General features: G+C 38.3%; 1 protein-coding gene and 1 non-coding gene across 2 annotated transcripts; one reads left to right on the top strand and one right to left on the bottom strand.

Moving 5' to 3' along the window:
* Positions 1-11,945: 11,945 nt before the first annotated feature.
* On the bottom strand, positions 11,946-12,031 carry LOC114299552 (small nucleolar RNA U31b). The gene has a single exon (XR_003642362.1). It is a non-coding gene; the product is annotated as a small nucleolar RNA U31b (small nucleolar RNA).
* Positions 12,032-16,493: 4,462 nt separating this feature from the next.
* ERG28 (ergosterol biosynthesis protein) lies at positions 16,494-26,681 on the top strand. The gene is made up of 3 exons (XM_082921820.1): positions 16,494-16,722; positions 17,818-18,024; positions 26,307-26,681. Exons 1-3 carry the CDS (start codon positions 16,608-16,610, stop codon positions 26,372-26,374), a joined length of 390 nt encoding a protein of 129 aa, XP_082777946.1. The 5' UTR covers positions 16,494-16,607; the 3' UTR covers positions 26,375-26,681.
* Positions 26,682-27,294: the final 613 nt, after the last annotated feature.

The following is a 27,294-nucleotide window of genomic DNA, read 5'->3' on the forward strand; positions in this document are numbered from 1 at the left end:
AGTGCTATCGTGCACCCCGGCCTCATCTGCTAACGTGCGCCGCGTGTTTCTGACGTCAGCCAACGTCAGCCCTAGCTGCTTCCGTGCGCCTTGTGCCTCTCGCCTGCTAACGTGCGCCGCGCCACTCTCTGCTAACGTGCGCCGCGCATCAGCCCTGTTTGACCAGCTTCATTGACTTTTCCATTTTCGGCCTTTCTGGTCATATTTTTGGTCAGTTCACTCATTTTCTGACTAATTTCGACCTTCTGAATTCACTGGTAACCTCAGTTTTTTCAGATTCTACCTCATTTGTGCTATTTTTCTCTCATGGATCGCCTAGACTCCACTACCCACCCTATTTCCGCTATTCTTGACGGGACTAATTATGTCCTATGGGCACAAGCTATGTCTGGCTTCCTGAAAGGAAAGAAACTTTGGCGCATCATTACTGGGGATGTATGCAAACCCGTTCCCGAGAACACAGATTCCGCTGCCACAGACTCCACTGCCAAATATATTGACCGACTGGAAGATTGGGATAGTAAAAACTATCAGATCATCACTTGGTTTCGCAATACTTCTATTACATCTATTAGCCTTCAGTTTGGTCGGTTCCAACTTGACTCTGCTTCCTCTCCTGCCAAAGCCATCTGGGATTTTTTACACGAACGCTATCAGACTACTGGCCTTGCTCACCAATATCAGCTTCTGAGTCATCTTCACGGTATGCGCCAAGAAACCACTCAAACCATTAATGATTTTCTCTCCCAAATGTATTATGCTTGGGATCAACTCGCTCTTTCTGAACCTACATGGGACTGTACTAAGGATGCTACCTTGTTTACTACTTACCGTGACCAACAGCGCTTGGTTCAGTTTCTCATGGCTCTCACTCCTCGCTTTGAGCCAGTACGCGCATCTCTCCTTCATCGAACTCCTTTACCTACTCTTGAGCAAGCAATTTCAGAACTGTTGTCCGAGGAAACTAGATTTGGTACTCTCCATCCACACCCTGTGGACTCTGTTCTTGCCACTCCCCAGATTCGAAGTTCTCCTTCCTCACCTTCACCACAGAGGTCCAATGCCTGCAATTACTGTCACAACCGCAATCTTCCATCGACTCATCTTCTGGTTCATTGTCCAGTTCGTCTTTGTCGGTTTTGCAACAAGACTGGCCCTGGTCATCTCCAGCAAGATTGCTTTCGCAATCCCGCCCGTGCCTCTCGCAATGGTCCTTCCACCGGGAATTTTTCTCGCAGCCACTCTCACCGTTCTGGGACTCCGTCTAAACCAATACCTGCTCAACGCACTGCTGCTGCTGCCTCCGAGGATTTACCTTCCTCTGTCCCTATAGACCCTTCCACTCCAGTCTTCTCTCAAACCGATGTCGCAGCCATGTTTCAACATTTTTGGCAGCATTCCGGTACACCTCCATCTACTGCTTTATCTGTCACCGCAGGTAACACTTCTTGGTACTTTGATTCCGCTTGTTGTAATCACATGACCTTTGACCCTACTATTTTTACTTCTCTATCTTCTCCTCCTCATGTTCCTTCTATCCATACTGCTGATGGGTCTCTTCTGTCTGTCAGTCATGTTGGTTCTGTTTCAACCTCTCACTTATCTTTATCCCATGTCTATCTTATGCCTGCTCTTACTTTAAATCTTATCTCCATCAGTCAATTATGTGAGCATGGTCTAACTGTTACCTTTTCCCGTACTGGTTGTTTGGTGCAGGACCCTCGGACGAGGCAAACTCTTGGGATAGGCCGTAAGCATGGACGTCTCTACGAACTCATCCATCTTCATGTTCCAGCTTCCTCTCAGATCACAGCTCCTACCACTACCACTACTACCACAGCTCCTGCCACTACTACCACTACTACCACTGCTACCACTGCTCCTCCTTTATCTCCTTTTCAGCTTTGGCATTATCGTTTAGGTCATCTTTCTGTTGGTCGTTTAAAATCTCTAATTTCCAGTGGTCATTTAGGTCATGTAAGTTCTGATGTTTTAGATTGTGTGTCCTGTCAACTTGCCAAACAACCTGCTTTGTCGTTTAATAAAAGTGACTCTGTTTCTCTTGCACCATTTGATCTCATTCATTCTGATATTTGGGGACCTTCTCCTACTCCTACTATGGGAGGTGCACGCTATTTTGTTGTTTTTATAGATGATTTTTCCCGTTTTACCTGGTTATTTCTTATGAAAAATCGCTCTGAGCTCAAACAACTTTATTACAATTTTGCTACAATGGTTAAAACTCAATTTTCTAAAAATATTAAGATTTTTCGCTCCGACAATGCCATGGAATATAAAGATTTTGACTTTCTTTCTTTTCTTCAGAATCATGGTACTCAACCTCATCGTTCCTGTCCCGGTACGTCTCAACAAAATGGACGTGCTGAACGGAAACATCGACACATCCTTGACACTACTCGCGCTCTCCTTCTGTCTTCCTCTTGTCCGGAACATTTTTGGGGTGAGGCAGCTCTCACTGCTGCTTACACTATCAATTGTATCCCTACACCTGTCATTCATAATCACACTCCTTATGAGCGTCTGCATGGCACCTGTCCCCCTTACACCACCCTTAGGGTCTTTGGATCTGCCTGTTTTGTTCTTCTCCAACCTCATGAACGTACCAAACTTGAACCACGTTCTCGCCTTTGTTGCTTCTTAGGGTATGGTATTGAACACAAGGGGTATCGTTGTTGGGATCCTCTCTCCCAGCGCCTCCGTATCTCTCGTCATGTAGTCTTTTGGGAACACAAAATGTTTTCCTCTCTCTCTCTCTTCCGTTTGTCCGTTCCCTCACCCTCTCTGTTTTTTACTGACCCTTCCATGGATCTGTTCTCTGATGACCTTCCTCCCTCGCCCTCGCCCTCGCCAACCTCTCCACCACCCCTACCGGCCTCTCTCGAGACTGTCTTGCCTTCTGGTCTGTCCCATGCCCCTGCTCACTCTGATGGTCCTGCTCTTGCTTCCTCGGGATCCTCCTCTCCTGGTGAGTCTCTCCCCCTGGCTCCTCCTGCCTCTACTCGACCACACCGGGTAACCCAACCTTCTACTCGTCTTCGTGACTTTATTGTTGGTTCTACTGCTTTTTCCACTTATGAACCGACCTCCTATCGTGAGGCTCGCTCTAATCCTCTTTGGCAGCAAGCTATGACTGATGAATTGCAGGCTTTAGACAAAACTCACACTTGGGACATTGTTGATCTTCCTCCTGGCAAGACTGCCATTGGTTGCAAATGGGTCTACAAAATCAAAACTTGTTCTGATGGATCTATTGAGCGCTACAAAGCCCGCCTTGTTGCAAAAGGCTTCAACCAAGAGTATGGTATTGACTATGAAGAGACGTTTGCTCCTGTTGCTCGTCTCACCTCTGTTCGCAGCCTAATTGCGGTTGCTACCTCCCGACACTGGGATCTTTATCAAATGGACGTGAAAAATGCCTTCCTTAATGGGGTTCTTCTTGAGGAGGTCTACATGCAACCTCCCCCTGGGTCTACTTATCCCCCTCATAAAGTCTGCAAACTTCAGCGTGCTCTGTATGGTCTCAAACAAGCTCCGCGCGCTTGGTTTGCCAAGTTCAGCTCCACTATTCATGACTGTGGTTTCACCTCCAGTTCTTATGATACTGCTCTTTTTATCCGCAACACTGCTCAAGGGACCACCTTGCTTCTCCTTTATGTGGATGATATGATTATCACCGGTGACGATCTTGATGGTATTGTATGCCTTAAACAGTTTCTTAGCCATCATTTCGAGATGAAAGATCTTGGTCCTCTCAGCTATTTCTTGGGTCTTGAAATCTTCCATGATTCCACGGGGTCTTTTCTCTCTCAGGCTAAGTATACCTCTGATCTTCTCACCCGTGCTGGTCTTACGGATTGCAAGACTGCCTCCACTCCTCTGGAGCCTCAGAGTCGTCTTACCCCTCTTGATGGCACTCTTCTCTCTGATGCTACCTTATATCGTCAGCTGGTTGGCAGCCTTGTCTATCTCACTGTTACTCGTCCTGATATTGCCTATGCCGTTCATATTGTCAGCCAGTTTATGTCAGCTCCTCGTACCCCTCACTATGCTGCCTTAGTCCGTATCCTTCGCTATCTCAAAGGTACCTTGTTTCATGGACTTCATTATTCCGCCCGGTCCTCTCTCCAGCTTCGTGCTTTTTCCGATGCTGATTGGGCTGGGGACCCTACTGACCGACGCTCTACTACCGGGTTCTGCTTTTTCTTGGGTGATTCTCTTATTTCTTGGCGCAGCAAGAAATAATCTCTTACTGCTCGCTCCAGTACCGAGGCCGAATATCGTGCTCTTGCTGATACTACTCAGGAACTGCTCTGGCTTCGTTGGCTTCTTGCTGACTTGGGTGTTTCCCCCTCTGGTGCTACTACTCTCTTTTGTGACAATCACAGTGCTCTTCAAATAGCTCACAATGATGTTTTTCATGATCGCACCAAGCACATTGAGATTGACTGTCACTTTATTCGTCAACACGTTACTCGTGGTACTGTCCATCTCCTTCCCATCTCCTCTGCTGATCAACCTGCTGATATCTTCACCAAAGCTCATTCTCCTGGCCGCTTCGTTGAACTTGTCTCCAAACTCCAGTTGGTTGCTCCTCCTTGAGTTTGCGGGGGGCTGTTAATATATTAACATAGGTATAACATATGTATATAATATTTATATGTATATAATATTATACTCTAATATGAAGCCAGCTTTCATATATAATATAATATAGTATGTAATTAATATAATATGTAATATGCTTTCGGCTTGTCTCCTCTTTCGGCCGCCCACTTCCTTTCGGTGTGCCTTTTTCTTATTTTAGTAATGTAGACCATAATGATGTTTGTATTCAACTCTCCTATATAACGGAGCCTCCATTTGGTTTGTAATCAGAGTGTTAATAATACAGAAGCCTCTTTCAATATTACTCTCTCAACTCTCTCAATTTCTCTTTCAAAAAGTATTTGACAAATTTTATAAAATGAAGAATTCCAATCATAAAAGTAAGTTCATAATTAATCTCACGTTGAGACACCACAACAACTATTGTGCCTTTTGGTAACCCCTCTTCCATAAATCATGAGAGTGATTTTAAAAGAGATTACGAAGTACAACTTTTAGGGAAAGACAATTGAGTGTTTTTGTGAGAACTTGTATTTTTGCATATTAAATTATTTTAGTAATTATATTTAGTTACTTAAATTTTGTAATCAACAGTCATAATCTAATTTCATAACAACATTTTGTGTCGAAATTCTATAATCAACTTTTAATTATTTAATTAGTACAATTTTTATCTTCATAGTATTATTATTATTGTTGTTGTCATCATCGTCGTTGTCGTCACTTTTATGACTACACAAATGTAATTCTTAAAATATATTATTCTGTGTAATTGTTCTGTATGAAGTTTTAGATTAATAATTTGTGTGCAAGAAAATTAATCCATGGAGATTAATTGGCTCAATCTCAAGTATTTTAGTTACATATAATAATATTATAATATTAAGTCAATTAATAGTGATTATTAAACTATAAAATTATAATAATAATAGCATCACGATTAATACTAATATTAAACTCATTTAAATAAATTTATTTATGTGATTAAATTTTTGTATCTAACTACAGTTATGGGAACTAAATGAGTTAAACAAATAATAACTAAGTTAGTTAGAAAATAGTAAGGAGTAAAATATATATATATATATTCATTGATTTTTATTTTTGTACTAAAAAAAATATAATAATAATAAAAAAAGGTTATATATACTAATATTGTATTGGCATCGATTTCAATTCAATTTAAAAAAAAGGAGGAAGGTGAAGGTCAAATTGTAAGAAAAGTGGCTGACTGCCACTTCTTTTTCCCTAGGCTGCTACGCTACATGCAAGGCATGCTTGTTTTCCCAATTTCACACTCAACATCCCTAGAGAAACAAGCATGGCTTAGGATGGCAATTCCAAGTCAATAGAAATTTTTTTGCTAAAGAAAGGAAATAATAAAATAAAACAAAAAATTGCTCCCATATTCCCTACATAAGGGACCTCACCATCAGCCATAATACAGACACACACGGCTGTGAGAGGAGAAAAAGAGAGTAGTAAGGAGAAGAGAAAGAGAGGAAAAAGATAGGGTACTTGGTGAATACCAATTTCAACTTAGTTTGAGAAGTGTTTCCAAAAGCTCTTGAGGTAAGAATACATCACCTCTATCCTCTCTTAGATACCTCTAACTGAATTTATATAATTTATAAATACACGACTAAGTATGGTTAAGTCATATATAGCAAAATAGTACCATGCATGTTTAAAATTTTGATAGGATGAGGGTTTCATTATGTTATAATTTCATATTCCTTCTTGCAAACATAGATATATGGCTTAGCTACTGTTTTTATGTGTTCAATATTCTCCATTGTTGAAATAATCTTGCAAGAGAATAAAATGAAAATGAGAATGGCTTTCCTTTACTTGAAAACTTAGATTCTTCCTCACTGTTTCAGACTTTATCGGATGAAAAGAGGGCTCTAATAAATTGAAAATAATTGATGTTAAAAATCTGTATATACTGGAAGTATATATAGGTGTTATACATTGTTTTCTTACCGAACAAATATTTTCCCTAAACGTCGCTTACAACACAGCAGAAGCAGTGGCTTCAAACAGGTCCCATTTTCTCTACAAATGGTATTTTTCTGCACGACCACTTGGAAAAGTTAGATTTTTAAGTTATCTTTCAAACGCCACTGGTTTCATATTTTTTTATTTAGTATTAAGAGAGAAACGCCAATTTTTCCAAAACGTGACAGAATCTGTCCAGTTTTCTTATAAAAATTATTTGACCATCTTCGACTGGTTTTCAGTCTCCACACTCTTCTGGAAATATGTTCTAAATTCAAAAATTTAGTAAAATGTTCTTACCATGCCTCTTTTAGACACCATTTGAGCCCTCTTTTTATTTTTCGAACACAGAATACCTGTGCTAGAGGTTAATGTAACTCACTGTCCCTGAAAACCAGTTTTCTTCCAAAAATTATTTCTCTATTTTAGAACCATTTTTAGCCCTGGTATCCTTCTTGAAATATTTTCCTAACTTGATAAACTAGCACCAATTAAAATATTTTAATGGTTGAACTTCGTTTGCTATGGGTTTCATGTTTTTTTTTTTTTTGTCTGGCCATACAGTACTGAAAGAAGAAGTGTGTGAATTTCTAAGAAACTTTGTAATGAGTCCTAAGAAATTCTATCATATTTATTTTGGTTGCTATACATGATTGTGTTGCGCTATATAAACATTATGACACTGTGATTTTCAAACTAAAACTCGCACATGCATCAAAATGTGAATTTGACGAAGTAAATAAATACAAAATTGAATAGATGCATTAAAGTTTACAAGTGATGGGGTGAGCCCAGTTTAGAATCTTGCGCAAGTGAGTTGCGAACCCTAACATAGCACGGGAAGGTATTTCGGCTCTTATCGGTGTAGGCGATATAAGGTTGGTGGTGCGGGTGTCACAACATAGACTGTTCCCTTAGGGCAGACTATAATGTCACGACTCGGGTACGTAACCCTGGTGCGTGGGCATCATTGGTAGTTGCAGTAAGTAACATTTGAATATTTGACAAATAGAGAGTTAGAATTGCTCGTGGCTATTGCTTAGCGGTTAAGTGTAAATAGTGCTCCGCGGAGAGTTACTTAAACTTACCTGTTAAATTAAATCTATGTGATTTTAAAAAGAAGAGTGTGCATTTTCCTTATGATGAATCACTATTTTCGTTTGCCATTTTTATTTATTTATCTATTGTTATTATTTTAACTGTTGGCTTTTCTGTTATGCTTATTAAATGCTGCTTATTATTCTGTCATTACACAATTATTTGTGAGTATTATTATTGGGGTGGGTATTTTCAGGTTGTAATATCTTATTGAGCTCGTCGCTCATTAGCATTCCCATTGTCCTGGCGTTTCATGCCAGGTATCGAAGAAACCGAGGGAAGAGCCGAGACCTTGCAAGGCGACATTCAGCCTTGGTCAGCTTGAAGAATGCCCAAGATTCCATGAACCATTTCCCTAGTTTTATTTTTTTATAATTGTGTTTTTTTTTAATTATTTATTCTAAGACTAAGTTTTAAGTTATTTGGAGTTGTAACTTAAGAACTTTTAGGGTTCGTTTGGTTTGTATTTCTGAAAAAATTTCCAAAATTTTTTCTACAAATAAGTTTTTAAAAGTAATCAAACCAAACAAATTTTCCCAAAAAAATTTCTCAAAACTTGTAAACCAAACAAGTTTTCCAAACAAATCTCTCTCTCACACACATCAAATCAATCACTTTTTCCAAAATTCTCTCTCAAAATAATTTTCCAAAACATCTTTTGAAAAAAATCAAACCAAACAACTTTTCGTACTTTTTATCTCTAAAACACATCTCTCAAACACAAACCAAACATACCCTTAGTTTCCGCATTGTTAATTAATGGATGATGGTAAATTCGGAGACAACATTGATGATGATTCTTAATTAAGAAAATTGATTTTAAGTTTTACGCCTTATTATGATGTCCTCAAATTTTGGGGCATCACAATTTTAGGAAGATGATTAAAATTTATTTTTTTGCTCTTTTTAACTTTTTTGTGTGAGAGGGAAGTAGGTTAAAAGTTGAGAAGTGGCTTTTAACCTATTTCCCACCCTTTGAAGGATATATATCATATACACTCTATAATAATAAAAAAATGATATAATTTTATATTTTCTAAATTATAACTAAAAAAAAAAATATAGCCAAATACAAAAAAGTCATAATTAAAATCTCAAAATAATATCATAATTAAAGAAGAAAATTGATTATAGTTAAAAAAAAATAATTAAAGGAACATATCGGTCACTTTCTCTCTCTTACATATCAATCAATTACTTTTTCTGTCTCCTCTGTCCTTCTCAATTACTTTTTCTTTCTCACACACATTTACTCAATTACAACAAAGTATTAAATCATCCTAAATTTCAAAATTATTTTCAAAATATACAACCAAACAAACTAAAAAAAATTTCTAAACACTCTTCCAAAAAAAAAATTTGAAAATTTATTTCAAAAGACAAACAAAAAACACCCATAATCTTTTTACTTTTTTACACTTTTTTTTTTTAAAAAAGAAAAGCTAAAAAAAATTAAAAAATTAATTTTTAACATACTTTTCAAAACAATCCATCATACAAGGCTTCGTTTGGGAAGCCAAAGGTTGGACTTTTTTGGCTAAAATAGTTACAAAAAATAAAATAGGATTTTTAGTCACAAAAAACAAAATATCATATCCAACTCTTAAAAAAGCCAAAAGCTCTTCCAAACGAAAATTTTTAATTCCAAACTTAAGCTCCGTTTAGAAAGAAAAAAGTCAAGCTTTTTTTGCTAAAATAGTCACAAAAAACAAAATAGGCTATTTTAGTCATAAAAAATCAAACATCAAATCCAACATATAATCATTACAATCCTCTCTCACAAAAAAAGTCAAAAAAATCAAAAAGTCCTTCCCAGACCAAGTTAAAATAGCCAAAGTTAAAATAGCCAAAAAGTTAAAAATTTAAAAAACCAACCCACTTCCCAAACGGAGGCTAAAATAACTAAAAAAAGTCAATCAACTTCCTAAACCAACCAAAGTGTGTATAATTGATTGTACTAACTTTTAAGAGTTAATAATAAAACATAACTCATTCATTTCATCTTCTCAGATTTTTAAATAAAAAAAAGGTTGTCTCCAATCCACTATTGTGACCTAGACCATGTAGCTTGGGCTCATAGTTCCACGGTTGGTACTATTTTAATAATCTAATTGGGTGATTCTAATTGCATTTAAATAATAATTTTTAAAATTTTAATTTTTATTATATCTTATTGTAAATTTATTAATAAGGACAATACATATTAAATTTTAAAATAATTTTTTTTTCTCATGATACACCAAAATTACTTATACATATCATTCGTATTTAACTCTCTTCATCTTCAAAACTATGAACATAATCATCAAGGAATCTTTATTCCATCTATTTATTTTTATTTAGACAATTATTGAATAAATTTAAGGGGCTTTTTTTTTAAGGTCCCTGGTATTAACATTTTCTAGCATAAAGGACACCAAATATTTTCATAATGTCTAAGGTCCCTCAGGTTGATCCAGAGAAAATTGGTCCAAAGAAAATTAGTCCAGAGAAATTTCATCCAGAGAAATTCTGAATTTCTCTGGATTCAACCCAGAGAAAATTCAAATTTCTCTGGGAATTGTGAATATATATATATATATATATATATAACTATGACTACCAATTAGATGAAAGGGGAGAAAAGGGAAGGAAAGGGAGAAGGTATGGAGGAAGCTGCTGTGAAGAGGGGGGGAAAGAAAAGGGATTCTGTTTCTCTAAACTCCCCAAACCCAAAGAAATTCTCAGACATACATTTTCAGAGATTCTCTCACCCAGAGAATTTCTCTGGACTCCACAATCCAGAGAAAATTCCCAGCCAGAGAAATTCTCTCAACCCAAAGAATTTCTCTAGGCATGACCAGATGCAATAGCTGCTGTTGCCATAGGCAGACAAGAATCAACTTAAGAATATAGTTGGCTTATTAAATAGAACTACAAATAGTAGGTTAGTCCCTCTACTTCACTATAGAAGTGGATTTCACCTTAATGTTTGAGGGAGATGCTGATTTTAGTGACTCACATTGGCAGCAAATTGTGTAAAGAAAATTTGTGTGGCTTTGTGTGGTTTTATCCAGAGAAAATTTGTGTGGCTTTGTGTGACTCTATCCAGAGAAAATTGTGTTAGAAAAAATTTGTGTGACTTTGTATGGCTCTATACAAAAAAAATTTGTGTAGAGAAAATTTGTGTGGCCTTGTATCGCTCTATCCAGAAAAAATTGTGTAGAAAAAATTTGTGTTTTTGATCAAACCAGAGAAAATTGAACAAAAAAACAAAAAAGCAGATTTGAAGCTATCCAGAGAAATTTGTGTGGCTCTGTCCAGTAACTTCACCAAAAGTCACCAACCAAAAGTCTTTATGTATAAAAGTCCAAAGACCAAACAATTACAGATATAGACTCTTAAACATTTTAACCCAAACATACATCATAAGTAATCTTTCAAAACTCTGGGTCAATCAGACTCTTAGACTCAAAAGCCTCCGTATCATCATCTCGGATGTACTCTCTCTCTCTCTTTCTCTCTCTCTCTCTCACAATCAATATATATATGTATGTATATGTATAATGTAAAAGTGAATTGAATGAATATATAAAGTCTCGCAATGTTTCAGAGACTTGTTTAAACTCAGATCTGAACTATACATTTGCGTATACTATGTTCGCTTCGAATAGAGATCATATGGAGTTGTCGCGTCCATTTGTGTTATTTAATTTACCTGTGTTCTCTTCCAGATCTTCAGAAGCAAATCGTCTGAGTCCTCTTCTGCGGAAGCAATTACCTGTGTTCTCTTTCTCTCTCTATCTATGCATTTGATCTCAAAGTATGTGTATAATTGTTGAGAATGAATTGATCTCAAAGTCTGTGTATAATGTTGGGGCGGTGGTGAAGCTCCGAAGAATGTTGAGGACGAAGAGGAGAGAGAGAGGGGTTGTTTGGTGCAAAAAGAGAGAGGAGAGAGAATGAGAGAGTGAGTGTTATATATGGGTATGGGTGAGGGAGGACCTTAGACTACAAAAGAATAGATTGTGGACCTAATCTATTACTAAAAGTTGGATAGGGACCTTAGACCGATTTTCCCTAAATTTAAACGGAAAAAATAATTAATATCAAGAAATAAGGCCAAATCTGTTTTCTTGATTGTTTGTGATTGATTAACTGTACCCCTATACATAAAGGAGTATGAAAACGGAAAAGCAAAGTGAAAATAAAATTTGAGGAAAATTGAAGGAGAAAAATGAGAATCAAATAAGAATGAAGTGTTGATTACCATCAAACATCTAGATATGCTTGTAAAACTAGGGCGATGACAATAATCATCATATTCAACACGATAAACATATCAATATGCATATATCTATCCCATTAGAGAGAGAATACCCAAATTATTAAAATATTTTTTTCTATAAAAATACCCAAATTCAAATATTTTTGTTTAACACTGAAACTATCCTCAAAGCATCAATGAGCACATGATAGAATTTTATATATAACTGAATACACAACTCTTTTTTTTTCGTTCTTTTTTTTTTTCTTGGAAAAATCTCAATTGAAATAGGAAAGAGCAATAAATATCAAATTGTGTATTGTCAATAGTGATGAATTTAATTGACAGTGAGAAATCTGTACATGAATAAAAGGAATAGATGTAATGAGAAATTTGTTTAAGAGTTTTTCAAAGTATAGTATAATTTGAGATTATTTATTTATTTATTATTTGGGTGTACCTTCAAGGGTGATTTGGGAAAAAAAATATAAAATGTATTAAGAGTAAATTATAATCTTAAATAATTTAATAGAATATATTGATAAATTAAGTGTACTTAATAATTTTTTTGGTGCAAATAGAATCTCCCATCTTATTCGTTATTTTTTATAATTTGACTGGTAAATCATTCATAAAAAATTAGTTATATTGTAATTATATTATTTTTATATGGGTAAATTACAAATACACCCCATGAGATTTGATTAAAATATAAATCGCTCCCAATAGTTTTGAAAATTACATTTCACCCCCTAAGGTTTTTAATTTCATAACAAATCTCCCTTTTTATTAATTAATCATTAAGTCAATTAACAGTTTTTAATGATATTGAAAATATATTTCAATTAATAATTTAGGTAATTTTATTATTTTATAGAAGAGTAATTATGAATTTCATTTTTTAGTTAATTCTGCTAAATAAAAAATTCTAACAAAGGAGCATTTGTAATTTTTAAAACCACAAGAGGTAATCTGTATTTTAAGTAAACCTTAGGGGGTGTATTTGTAATTTACCCTTTTTATATTGTAAGATAAGAATTTGTAAATTATTCATAAAAAAATTAATTAATTAAATTATTATAATCACGTAATTTTTTAATATTTATTTTTTAAAAATAAAAAATTTATTTTCAAAATAACATTTATTACTTATTATTTTAAACAAATATAAAAAAAAAATTAATATACAAATCTACTTTCTAGACCGAATCATGTGTAAATGACATGATTGGTTGATAATGAAAAAACATATGAGAAAGTGTGTTACCTTCGATAGGGGTGGGCGCGGATCGGTTGCGGCCACGAAACCTCTAATCCGCCATCCGTCCGCCAAATTGGCAGATTGGAGAAAATCAATCTGCATCCGTCTGCCAATCCGGCGGATGCGGATTTGGCGGATTGGCGGATGAATGCGAATCGGTTGGCGGTTTGAAATTTTACAAATTTTCAACATACAAAAAATAAAAAAATAATTGTGCATAATTCAACATCTATTTATTCATTATAAATTATAATAGACAATGCAACTTGGACATAATTCAAAATTTAAAATCATTTATTCATGAAAAACATTCATATCATTTGTTCAAAATCATTTATTCATTCACATCTATGAAACATGAAAAATGGACATATTGGCATCCTACTAAAGTAATGATATATAAAGTAAACAGATGCAATGTTTTCAATGATGCGTTTTGGCATCCAAGTTTAAGTCATATATGTAAATATCAAATGATGATAAAGTTATCCAAGATATGCATATAAGGGTGCAAATAATTTTATGATAATTATATTTTTTCATTAATTTATTTATCATCTTATCACTGATTTAATGAGTCTCTCTATTCATGTATTTTATTAATCTGATAATACATAATATAAAAAAAAAACCACAATCGTAATATTATTGGAATGAATAGCTTTTGATTTAATTAACTCTCTCCCTCTCTCAAAAAAAAAAAAAAAAAATTGCAATAAGACCAAAGTTTGGGTATTAGCGATATACTCTGTTTGGTAGGTGAAAAAATATAAGAGAAGTAAAATAAATCAAAACTTTGAATTCTATTTTTTCTTTTAAATGCATTAACACAATGAAAATTTCCAAATCGAGCTTAATACAGCAATTTTGGTAGATTCCATAGAACATCAACAAATATTCGAAACTTTCAGATTTCAAGGCAGTTCACAGTTTTTTTAAAATATATTTTTGAGAATCTGCTTTTCAACCTAAATGTAAAATTTGTTTGAATAAATTGACAGCAATTCATTATTGAAAAATTAGGAAAGAAGAGATATCTTAAGACTTAAACCTTCATTTTTTAATGCGGAAAAATAACATATATATATACTATTTTCCTTCGCTTTCTCGGCAACAAACAGATGGTTATAGAAAATCAAATCTCTTGTAAGTACGCCATATATCTACAACTCGATCAAACACACCGTACTTCCACAGTCTCAAAACAGATTCTACATTATATTGGGGAGAAACTTGGTCCTCATTTGATAATCTTACAAGTGCTTTAAAGATTTATCATTTGATAATCTTATTCTATCTGGAGAGAAACTTGGTCCTCTTATATCTCCTATCTTTTTGAGGTTTAGAACCATACAATTAATCAACAACAAAACAGATTCAAAATAGATTCTATATTATATTTATATTTATGTTAGTATTTTAAGAGATAATAGCCCATACTTCCACAAACAGATTCAAAGCAAATTTCACAAACATCAACAACAATCAATCCTAGTATAGCCCATACTTCCACAGTCTCCAAACAGATTCTACATTATATTTATGTTAGTATTTTAAGAGATAATAGAAGTAAGAATAAAATACAAGGCTGATTAACAAAACAGATTGTTCAAAAAAATAAACCAAACGTCTCTGTGGTTCTCTCTGTATTCCTTTCTCTGTGTGTAGTTTTAGAACTGGAACAAAACAAAATAATAAGGATAGATTAGAATCTAAAAGATTAGAAGTTTAGAACTAGAACAAAAAAAAAAAAAAAACAGTTAAGATTCAGAAGAAGAAAAAGAAAAAGAAGGAGAGAGAGAGAGAGAGAGAGAGGGGTACCTCAGTTACAGTCAGTGTAGTAGACTAGACTGTATATCGATCAATCTAACCATCTATTTCGTTTTAGAACTGGAACTAAAAAATAAAAATATAAAAAAAAACAGATTAGACTCAGATCAGAAGAAGAGAAGAAAAGAGAAGAAGAGGAAAACAGAGAGAGAGATACCTTAGTCAATAGTGTATCGATCGTCGACGCTGTGTAGATCATCCGACGATGGGTGGGTATGGTAGAGAGAGAGAGAGAGAGAGAGAGAGAGAGAATGAGAATGTCTGTCTCTATCGAAAATTAGGGCAAAATGACAAGAGGGAGGCCGATGGATGCATATCAGAAAGGAAAAGAGGGGAAAATGAGGAATCAGCCAAAAATAAATAAAAATTAGCCAAGGGGTGGTCGGGTCGGGTCGGGTGACTAAAATGACGGATCACCCGCCATCCGGCCCGAACCTGAAAAATGCCATATATCAGGCCCGCATCCGCCCGCCACGTGGCACGCATCTATCCGTTGGGGTCGGGTTGGTCGGGTGTGGCGGGTCGGTGGATCCGCTGCACAGCCCTAACCTTCGATATCCTAATTGATTAACACATCATTGTATTTAAAAAATGAATCTAATTTTTGACTTGAATAACAATAATAATATAGTTATAGTAGAGTTGCAAACGAGCCGAGCCGAGCCGAATTTTTGTATATTTGGACCTGTTTATTAATATTTTAACGAATTCGAATTGGAGCTCAAGTCGAGCTTGAGCTAAATGAAAATTTAATGAATTGAGCTCAAGCCAAGTTGGCTCAGGTTTGACTCAAACTCGAATTTGTTCATAAGCCTTAACGAACAAAAAAAATTATAAATTACAATTTAAATTTTGATTATATAATTATATATACAATATATATAAACATAATTAAAGAAAAAAAATTAATATCTTATCAAAATAATAATATCTATCAGTAATATTATATAAATGTATTATTTATAATTAGTTATTATTTACACATAAACAAATTTAACTATTATTTACATTATTTAAATATATAAATAACATATTTATCCTATTTTTTATACATATTTTTATATTATTTAATATATAATAATATATTTATTTTATTATTTAAATAAATGTTAAATGAATGGTTAATAAGCTGAGTTTTAATATATTGAGTCGTCGTTTGATAATATGTTCATTTAGTTTATTGGCTATTTTAACCTAAAAGTAAAAGTTTATTTAGTTTGACATTTTTGACTTTTGTTAAAAAAAAAAAATAATAATTATGTTTTGAATGTGAAATTTTATTTATTTAATTTATTTTATCTTTTATATTTTTTTAACTAAAAAATTGAAATCAAACAAACTATTACATTTATTTATTAAAATTTTAACAAACTCAACAAATTAGGTTCGAATGAATCATTACCGAAATTTATACTTATTCACGAACGAACAGTTTTGTTCATTTACAACCTGTAACAAGACCGGCCGGTTCGACCTGCGCGAGTCTTTGAAGCTAAAGGAGAGAATTTTACTGGTCGAACTGCGGACAGAGAGAGAGAGAGAGAGATGAAGCTGCTGGGATGGTGGTTGATGTTGGTGGGTTCACTTCGAATGGCGTCAGTTTGGTTCGGCTTCTTCGATATATGGGCCCTTCGACTCGCTGTTTTCTCCAACACCACCAGTCAGTTCTCTCTTTCTCTATTTTATATGTATATATATATATATATTACTACACAATTTGCTCTAGGGATTCTAGAAATCTATATAGATTGAAGTGTTGTGATTTTGATTCCATGTACAGAGTTGGGAGAGATTGATAATATATCGAATCCCTTCATATAAGGAAACAAAATCTCAAAAACAAACATTGTCACTTGGGTACAGTAAAGATACATTGTATATATCCGAGGGTTTTTGGGGGGGGGGGGGGGTGGCAGTAGATCTACTTTTGTCTGCCAAAAGCAATCTATTAGAGCCCCAATCGATTTACCCCAATCTCATTTACACACAATTTTTACCTATATGTAGCATTTCTGATATATTTGTGTCACTCTTTTATATGAGTGTCAAGCAATGGCATTGTAATTATTCCCCTTTTCTCAATTTGCTTAAACACGGCAAGATTTGTAAGTCCGAGCAGGCTATGATGACATTATTGTTGTATTAATGATTATGGGGAAGAAGAAAAACAAAAAAACAAAAATCACAAAACTCATCTATCTATATATCATGAATGATGCTTACTAGTAATTCTATTCCCATTATAAGATTAGCTAAGCATCTTTCAATCATGGTTGCCGTATATACTTGGACTAATAGGATCTTGTTATTATAATTGCAATTATGATATAAACAAAATAAACCAAAAAAATCTTGTTTATATAGCAAGAATGATGCTTAGAGGTGATCGCGTTCCTATGGAAGATTGGCTTGCAATCAGGCCGCCATAGATGCTTGGATTCATCATATCTCGTAGTTTTAATTGCTATCATTATATCACCTGGTTATAAACCATATATATATAGCGTGAATGATGCTTAGAGGTGATTATATTTTTGTAATATTTTTTACAAAAATACCGGGTTGATTTTATGCTGTTAGCCAGTGCAGAATAAGTTTGTTGTTTGCTTGAAACACAAAACATTCATATCCTTATCGTTCCATGTTCGTGCCTAATGTCGTCTTTAATATTTCCTTCTTTTTGTGCAATGTAATGTGTCCTATGAGGTTGAATTTCTATTAGTTTCATTACTTTTTCCCCGCTGTTGTTTTGTAGTGACTGAAATTCATGGAAGGACATTTGGAGTATGGACGCTCTTGACTTGCACTCTTTGCTTTCTTTGTGCGTTTAACCTTGATAACAAGCCGCTATACCTAGCTACCTTTTTGTCTTTCATCTACGCGCTTGGTCATTTCCTCACAGAATACCTAATATATGAGACAATGGCCATTGCAAATCTGACAACTGTTAGCGTCTTTGCAGGTATTAATTAATAATTACTAGTAAAATATGATAATCTTTGGACTTTATTTTACATAATCATTCCACTTGACATTCAAGTCGTCGTGATTTTATTTTGATCTGTATTCTTCTCCATTTTGTGTGCATTTGAAGATTCAGTTTAGGTTCGGAGTCCTACCAAATCATTATCTGATCTTGGATGTTGCACTCAATCAAAAAGTCAAATGTACATTGTCAATCTGAATTGCATAGTTAATCCTTTTCTTCCTTTTTTTTTATTCCTTTTTTCTGTTAAAATTTTCATGAAGATAATATTAGTCGCTGTCTACAATTGATCCAACATAGATCAAAACATCCTTTCCCCATCTCAAATAATTTGGTATTCCATTTCTGACACACAAACAATCTATGGACATTGAGTATGGCAATTTTTCGGTAGGACATTTGATCACCATTGCCATTTTCATCCAAATTATTCGACCATCACAATTAGGATCATGTTTTACAAATTCATGTCATTCAACATTATTGTTTCACAAACTTTTGATTTTTAGATCTTCTGATGATTGTATGTTTTTCTTCTTCTTTTTATTTTTTTGGTAAGTCTTGTGTCTCTTTACACAAGACCTGAACCCAAAAAATTAAATTTGTTTTTTTCAGAAAAAAGAAAAAAGGAAAGAACAAAAACCAGAAAGAAAAGTGCATTTTTAAAGTTCCTCTACTTTTACTGGAAATTTTTCTTACATTGGTTCACCCAAAAGGCTTTATGTGCAACTAAAATACTAAACTCGTTATCAAATAGTTTTTTTTCTTTAATTAGTAATATTTATACAGGTGTGCTGTTAGTTTTCGCAGTCTTCTATATAATTTATTTAGTATAAGCTTAAATTTTGTGTTTTCAAGTCTTTCCTGTCATCTTAGGCCAAGTTTGGGAAGACTAAATAAGTGCATTTTTTGTCTTTTTGGACTAAAAAATTGAGATTGAAAATATGGATGTTTGGGTTAACTTTTTGACTTTTTATGGAAAAATGTGTAATAAAAAATTGTAAAAATTGGTTTGTAGAGGAAAATTTGAATTGGGAGTTGTGCAGCCGTAATTGTTGACTTTTGGTAAATAGTGTTAACTTTTTAACTTTTTGAGTAACTTTTTGACTTTTTGACTTATTTGGGACTTCCCAAACTTAGCCTTATTGTGTAGTTTGTTCTGTACTTCACTATCTCCTTAATGATACTGCACTATTTTGGACAACAGATTAAGATACTCCCTCTGTCCCAAAATAATGGTTCATTTTGGAGAATCTAACTTTTTTTATTAGTACAATTATTACACTTTAAAAAAGTTGATTTTCCAAAATTACCCTTTTGATAGTACATTTTTTGGGAATATCAATGTCATAATTGTACTTTTTATATTGTTTATTATTTAAAAAAAGGGCAAAATAAGAAATTTATATTATTTTTGTACTTGGTTTTTGAAGAGGGATTAATATTTTGGGATAATGAAAAATGGAATAAGGGACTAATATTTTTGGGACGGAGGGAGTAATTTTTTGTAACGATCTATACAGAACAAGGATGCACCTGTTTGGCTCTCTTGTGCAAGTTCCTATTTTTGAGCAGATATTTACCTTTGCATATGAGAGGGAGATTTTATGAGCTGAAAATGGGTCATGGTAAGGGCCGGGCAAGTTGAAGGCCGAGCGCGTTTGGGCCAGGATAGCTTTGGGCTTGCACGGAGATGGGGCTGCTCGGCTAAAGCCCAAGACCGAGCTATTTGAACTTGCACAGGTGGGAACCGTGCTATTTGCATTGCTCGGCAGGAAGGCTCGTGCCTTTAGCTCTGCAGGAAGGCCTTTATTTTACCCGCGTGACCTATTTCGAGCTCGGCTGTGCCAGAATGCAACTGAGCTCGGTCGGTATGGAGCTCGGCTAGTGAGCATTCGGGCATGCGGCGCAGCACGGCCGTGTGAGGCCGAGGTGATTTCGCCGGTCTGCCGAGCTCCGCCAAGATATCCTAACAGTTTGGTTAGGTGGTGATTGCTGGATTTGTGCTGACAGATGGGATAGCAGCACCACGTGTCGAGAGACTAATGGGAGTAGATTTGGAGCGCAGAAGGTATATAAGCGTGTTTGCGCCCCCCATGATGAGACAGATGATCATTTAGTGAGATACACTTAGACATTCAACTCTCTCCTCTCTCGCTCTATCCCTGAGTGGGTGCTAACTTGACCGTCGGAGGGGTTTTCCGGCCACACACCGCCGGGTAGCTCACTGCCGTTGTGTTCGCAGGTCGATCGGACAGACAGGGAAGAAAGGTGTACGGGCTCGCCGGAATATTTGCTCCCCGTACAATTGGCGCCGTCTGTGGGAACTTGATAGACAAAACCTTGTCTTCCCAGCTCATCTGATCGTCGTCCATGGCGAACAACGAAGAGATTCCATTGTCTGCCATCGACGGAGTTACCCCGGAGTCAGCCAGACGGAGAGAAGGACACCCCGCCATTCTTCCGATGGCGGACCTAGAGACTTCTCTAGGAGGACATTCGAGAGACGCGCGGGATAAGCGCGGAAGAAGCTTTGGTCATTCTCGGAGTCCAGACGGTCACTGGCGGCGGAGAGAATCGCACGCCAGACGTTTGGAACACAAGCTAAGGGACCAAGATGCCGTCATCCGGAGAATGGCAGCGGAGATGGAGGATCTTAAGCGACATGTCAAAGGGAAGGGTGTAGCTGGAGTGGGAGACCACAGTGAGCGCACCCAACCCCGCCGTTCAGGCAGTCAGAGCCAGAGGCACACTCTCTCCCTTTCGTTCACCAGAAGTTACAGGGTGGGAGATTCCGACGCGTCTGTAAAGAGGTCAAGCGTGCAAGATAGTACCTACATTCCCTCTCGTCCGGCGACGACGTCGAGGTATTCCTATTCCGCTTGCTCAGAGGACTTGCGGGCAGTCTTGAAGGAGCGGGCTCGCCGGCGAGAGACTCAGGGTGCCGGCGTTCCAGCAGTTATCCTATGGGGGTCGCGCCAGTGAAGAGGTCGTAATACCTCCACCTCGCCTTGCTGTGCCTCCTCCTCTAGACACGGATTTGGCGAGGATGAGCGCCACTTCTTTCTCCCTGGAGATAGAAACAACACCGCTTCCCGCGGGCTTCCACCAGCCAAAGTTCACGCTCTACGACGGAAAGAACGATCCATACATGCATGTAAGCCACTTTCGACAGGTCATGGCCGGATATAGGCGGAATGACGCTCTTATGTGCCTTATCTTCCTGTCAAGTTTGGGCGAGCTTGGGCGAGCTGGGCTTGAAATGGTTTGAGAGGCTGCTGGAGGGGAGCATCGAAAGGTGGCAGCAGTTGGCGGAAGCCTTTGTGATGCGTTTCAAAACAAACACCAGAACGCCAAAGGAAGTTGACCACATTCTTAGTGTCAAGATGGAGTCGAGCGACACACTCAAGGCATATAACTCCAGATACTGGGAAACCTTTAATGAGATCTTGGATTGCCCGGTCAACCTGGCAATCACACAGTATAAGCGTGGTCTCCTGGTCGGACATAGACTGCAGGACTCGCTTACCATGCACCAGCCGACATCCATGGGCCAACTAATGCAGCACATTAACGAGCACGTCCGAGTAGAAGATGATGCGGCAGCATCTACCGCGAAGGCAACTCCGGTAGCAACAGACAAGAGGTTGGCTGGCAAGGTGCACGCGGTTGGACAGGAGGCCAACCATTCAAATGATCTCGCCGAGGAATCTGACCGCTGTTTAAATCATCGAAATCGGGGTAGGGGTCGGCGGAATGACCGAGATGAATACCCCCGCGACGACGTAGCTAATGCAAACAGAAGGTTGAAAGCTCGGACGGGCATCACTACGGTCTTTAAGATTCCAATCTATCGCATACTTAGTGAAATCCGTGACGAGGATTACGTTCGGTTTCCTGCTAAGTTAGGCGATGCGCAAAAAGGCTTCAATCCGCGATACCGCTGCACATTCCACCGGGAGCGCGGACACCTGGCAGAGGACTGTTTGCCTCTGAAGCAACACTTGGAGGAGCTAGTCGCAGCCGGACACTTGGACCTTTACATTGATGGGGGTGTGAAGGCCGCACATCAAGCCCCGGTTGACCCGCGTGGACCGGATGACCTGGAGGCGCCCCCACAAGGAGTTGTTAATGTCATCCATGGCATAGTGGAGCCGGCGCGTGTATGCGAGCTCCAAGGTATGATCAAGAAGGCAGAACACATGAGGGAAGTTTTGTCGGTCCAGCTTGTGTTCAAGAGGGGGAAGACCGAAGAGAAAGACGTGATCAGTTTCTCTGCAAGGGACTTAGAACGCATTCAGACGCCGCACAACGATGCCTTAGTGGTCACACTCTGCGTTAAGGAATTCGAAGTCAAGCGCATCTTGATCGACCAGGAAAGCTCGGTCGAGATCATGTATTACGACGCGTTCAAACAGTTCAAACTCCGAGATACAGACTTGGCTCCGGTAACTTCGCCACTGGTTGGTTTCAACTCGCAACTGGAGTGGCCTTTGGGAAAAATTATTCTGCCTGTCAAAGCGGGATCCGTGGTCAAGCAAGTGGAGTTCTGGGTATTGCATGTGCCGTCTACATATAACCTGATCCTTGGAAGGGGATGGCTTCACGCTATGCAAGCCGTAGCGTCGACCTACCATCAAGTGATGAGATTCCCCTCGGCTATGGGGGCAATTGAGGAAGTTTGGGGCGATTAGGTCATGTCGAAGCAATGCTTCGTAGCAGTGAACGGGAGCTGAGCTGCCAAAGGCTTCGTCCAAATGATTGAAAGACTGGAAGACCGGAGAGTCCTTGACGATGTGGGCACCAAGGCTGAGGACAAAGCCGTTGAAGAGTTGGTGGAAGTGCGACTTGACACGGAGAGCCCGAACAAGTTGTTCTTGCTTGGATCAAGCTTCACCGCCCAAGAAAGGACCGAGATGGTGGAATTTTTTATGGCAAATATCGAAGTCTTCGCATGGTCACCTTACGACATGCCCGGTATCGATCTGAGTTTTATTTGCCATCACCTCAATATTTTTCCCGGGGCAAAGCCGGTCATTCAGAGAACGAGGAGATTGGCGCTACACCATGCCAAGGTAGTTGCAGAAGAGGTGAAAAACTTGCTTGAGGCACGAGCTATTCAGGAAGTGCACTACCCTTGGTGGATTTCAAACACGGTCGTGGTACCTAAGAAGAATGGGAAATGGCGAGTTTGCGTCGACTACAAGACCGTCAATCGAGCTTGCCCTAAAGACAGCTTTTCCCTGCCTAGAATAGACCAGCTTGTCGATCTAACGGCCGGACATAACAGACTCAGTTTTTTGTATGCCTACCGCGGCTATCATCAGATTGCCATGCATGGCCCTGACCGTGAGATCACCTATTTCACTACTTCAAGGGGACTCTTCTTTTACCGAGTCATGCCTTTTGGTTTGAAGAACGCCGGGGCAACTTTCCAAAAGATGGTGACCAAGATGTTCGCTCCTCTGCTAGGTCGGACAATGGAGGCTTATATTGATGATATGGTGGTTAAAAGCCGGCATCAAGCAGACCACTTGTCTGACTTGGCCGAGACGTTCGCCATTCTCAAACGACGCAAGCTATGCCTGAATGCGTCTAAGTGTGCCTTTGGCGTGGGATCCGGAAAATTCTTAGGCTTCCTAGTCACAAACCGAGGCATCGAGGCAGACCCCACACAAATCAGAGCCGTACAAGAATTAAAGCAGCCAAGCTCGGCTAAGGACGTGCAGCATCTGGCCGGAATGGCCGCCGCGCTTAACCGATTCATAAGCCGGTCATCAGATCGCTGCCGCCTTTTCTTTCAAGCTTTGAAATCAAAGTTCTCATGGGATGAAGAATGTGACCGGGCTTTGGCCGAGCTCAAGGAGTATCTGTCTTCAGCACTACTGTTGGTAACACCGAAGCTTGGCGAGGAACTATACCTTTATCTGGCCGTTTCTCAGCATGTAGTTAGTGCGGTGCTTGTCCGGTTGGAAGGAATCAAGCACCTCCCTATCTTTTATGTAAGTAAAACCTTGCTACCGGCAGAATCGAGATACTTGCCGCTGGAAAAACTTGCGTTGGCATTAATAATGGCCTCCAGGAAGTTGGCGCAATATTTCCATGCTCATACAATCATTGTTCTAACCGAGTTCCCCCTCAAAGCTTTGTTCGAGCGGGCGGACTTTTCCGGTTGAATTCTCAAGTGGGCGGTCGAATTGGGACAGTTTGACGTCCAGTTCTAGCCACGCACTGCCATAAAGGCCCAGACATTGGCCGATTTTGTTGTTGAATTCTCACCCGGGATTCATCCCGTCTGCCCAATGGATCTTGTGGCAGTAGCCGAGGAGGTGAGTGCAGATTTAACCGAAGTAACACAGCAAGGCGATGTTGGCGATGCGGAACTTGCGCGCCCCGCCGAAGAACCTTCAGCTAGTACGACGCTGCAGCCCGGCGATGTGATGACGGAGTTGGGTATTACCGACCAACCTGCTCTGTCCGGTGCCGCATCGCCAGAAGGGGAGGAAGTGGAACCGATCAGCATTGAACCTAACGCCGCACAGCCGAGCGACCATGCGCCCATCCACCTGCAAACCTCCTAGGACCCCTCAGAATGTTGGAAGCTCTTTGTGGGCGAAATGTGAAAACTTTTCGTAGATGGGGCTTCTAACCGCCACGGTGCCGGGCTGGGCATAGTTCTGATTTCGCCAGACAGACTGACCATCGAACACTCTTATCACCCTTGGATTCCCTGCATCAAACAATGAGGCTGAGTACGCGGCGCTTTTGGCCGGGCTCAAGAGCACGCTTCAGATGCACGCATCCGAGCTAATGGTTTATAATGATTCCCAACTTGTGGTTAACCAAGTTTTTGGGGTTTACGAAGCTAAAGACGACAGAATGACGAAGTACCAAGCTCTGGTAAGAGACCACATCAAGCGATTCCAGGCAGTAAGGGTCCAACAAATTGGCCGTGAAGAGATCGGCCGAGCAGATGAATTAACCGGTCTCGCTTCCATGGTTGACAGCACATCTCCTAGCCCTCTCTTGGTTGAATTCCTTCCAAGGCCCAGCATTGAGGAAGCCGAGCAGACATAAGTACTCTGCACCGAGTTAGGTCCTTCCTGGATGGACCCAATTATCCTCTTCCTCAAAGATCGGACCCTTCCCACCGACAAAAAGGAAGCACATAAAGTCTGGGTGAAGTCAGAGCGGTTTTGGCTCTCTCTATCTGGCGCTTTATACAAGAAGTCTTTCACCGGTCCCTATCTCAAGTGTGTACACCCAAGCAGCGTGGAAGCTTTCCTGTACGAAATTCACGAAGGCATATGCGGCAGTCACATAGGGGGCAGATCTCTAGCCTACCGAGTTATCTCGCAAGGATATTGGTGGCCGTGCATGCATGTGAACCAGAGGTTAGTATCTCTCTGAACTTTTACCTGTAGAAAAGATGATGACTGTAGTTTCTGTGCACTTGAAAATCTGTTGCACCTGAAATATGGTGGTTGTGTTTGAGGTCTTCCTCCCTTTCCTTTTCTCCCACTTTGAGCTAAATCTCCTAGTTTTGATAGCTGTTGACTTTGAGTTAATCCTACATTTTGTTGGCTAGATCTCAAAGTTTGACAAACCTAAGCTGGAATGGCTTGGTGGTTTTGTAACACATGTCATTGTATGTACTTCGATTTGTTGCTTTGATATTTGGGATCTTTTAAGTATTCTTGTAATGTGTTGGTTTGGAGTCTTTGGACTACAGGATTAGCAGTTTGAGCCTCCAAAAACTATGGAGCCTGTACTCTGCTCTGCTGCATAAATTTAGGGTCCAGTAAGCTCGTTAATCTACCAAATTTTATTGTGCATGCTAACATGCTCTTGAGCCTGTACCATGTTATAACCCTTTAGCACAGGCCATATGTTGGGCATCTACTTGTGAATCCCATAAGGGGGGGGGGGGGGGGGGGGGCAATTCAAACCTTGCCATCTCCTTTGGGGATAGGCAGAAGTACTGTCCACTTTATCAGTCGTGGGTAATTTTTGAATTCTTACATGCTACTGGCTACTCATGTATAATATGTAAGAGATGCATTTCCAAGTATTGAATGTGCCATTGGTTAGTGATTTATATCTTAATTTTCAATTTCTCTCAATCCTAGTATGGGTGGTAATTAATTTGCCCTAGATGATCATGTTTTCATTAATGTTTGTGGTCAGTTTACAAATTAATGTAAATTATTAGTGTAATATTTGATTGCTAGAATTTAACAGACATTGTTCTCAATCAGGCACATCCATAATATGGATGTTGTTGCAGTGGAATGCACATCAGCAGATCAACATGAAACGGTCTTGAAAGTGAAGTGAAGCATTGGCTGTGCTATATTTCTTTACTTGACATTGTTGAATTTCTGGTTACTTGTATTGTTTTCCCTTCGCATTCTTGAATTTGCTCGGGGGCCTTACAGTTATGGGTAGATCATTAAGTTTTGGTGGATGAGATTATAACAAGAAAGCCAGTTTAGTGAATTTTTTTGCATCGTGTACCAATTGAATAGACCAGAAACTGAGTTCACTGGAACTTTGAAGTACTTCACCTTGGATGTAATTGTAGTTTGACGCCATTTTAAGGCTCCTTTTGAAGGATTCCTGAATTGTTGAAACTGAAGTTTTAAGATTCTCAGAATCAGTTAGCTGTGGATTTCAAACATAACAATGCAGTAATTTTAGCTCATGCTCAGTTTGGGACAGGTTTGGATTCAGAGGCTCTCGATGTCCCCTTTTCTTTGTCCCCATTGCTTCTCGTTCTCTGCAGCTGTTTCCACAACTTAAGAATTTAGGTATTTGCTCCCAGGTCTCGTTATCTCTGTCCATTTTGTTGTGGTGGTGGTTGTGGGTTTCTTATGTTTTGTTTTTGAGCTTCTCACCACCTTAGATACAATTCGGGTTACCATCATTTCACTTGCTCATTTGCTTCACATTATACGTGAACTTTTATCTTTTCCTTGCATACTCGAAATCTTCCCACGAGAATATAGTTCACTCAAAATTTTTTAGTACAGGGATATAAATCAGACTTTTCAGTAATAAATTCTTTTATGGCTTGCTTTTATATGCTTTGAGAAGACAAGTATGGCTCACCAACAAAAATACAAAATGGTTTTTCGGTCTCAAACCCTTTTTGTTCAACCTTTATCTAATGCTATGTTTGAATTTTAGATTTAAAGAGATTGTAGAGAGAAGAAAAATTTAAACAAAAATGTGATAATTTTAATT

This window comes from Camellia sinensis, chromosome 3 (genome assembly GCF_055761805.1).
Source record: "Camellia sinensis isolate YWXY chromosome 3, ASM5576180v1, whole genome shotgun sequence".
NCBI lineage: Eukaryota > Viridiplantae > Streptophyta > Magnoliopsida > Ericales > Theaceae > Camellia > Camellia sinensis.

Coding starts and splice junctions, on each gene's coding strand:
- ERG28 (XM_082921820.1), top strand. CDS start 16,608: ATGAAGCTGCTGGGATGGTGGTTGATGTTGGTGGGTTCACTTCGAATG. Junction 16,723..17,817: donor TGTTTTCTCCAACACCACCA/GTCAGTTCTCTC, acceptor GTTGTTTTGTAG/TGACTGAAATTCATGGAAGG. Junction 18,025..26,306: donor AACTGTTAGCGTCTTTGCAG/GTATTAATTAAT, acceptor GTTCTCAATCAG/GCACATCCATAATATGGATG.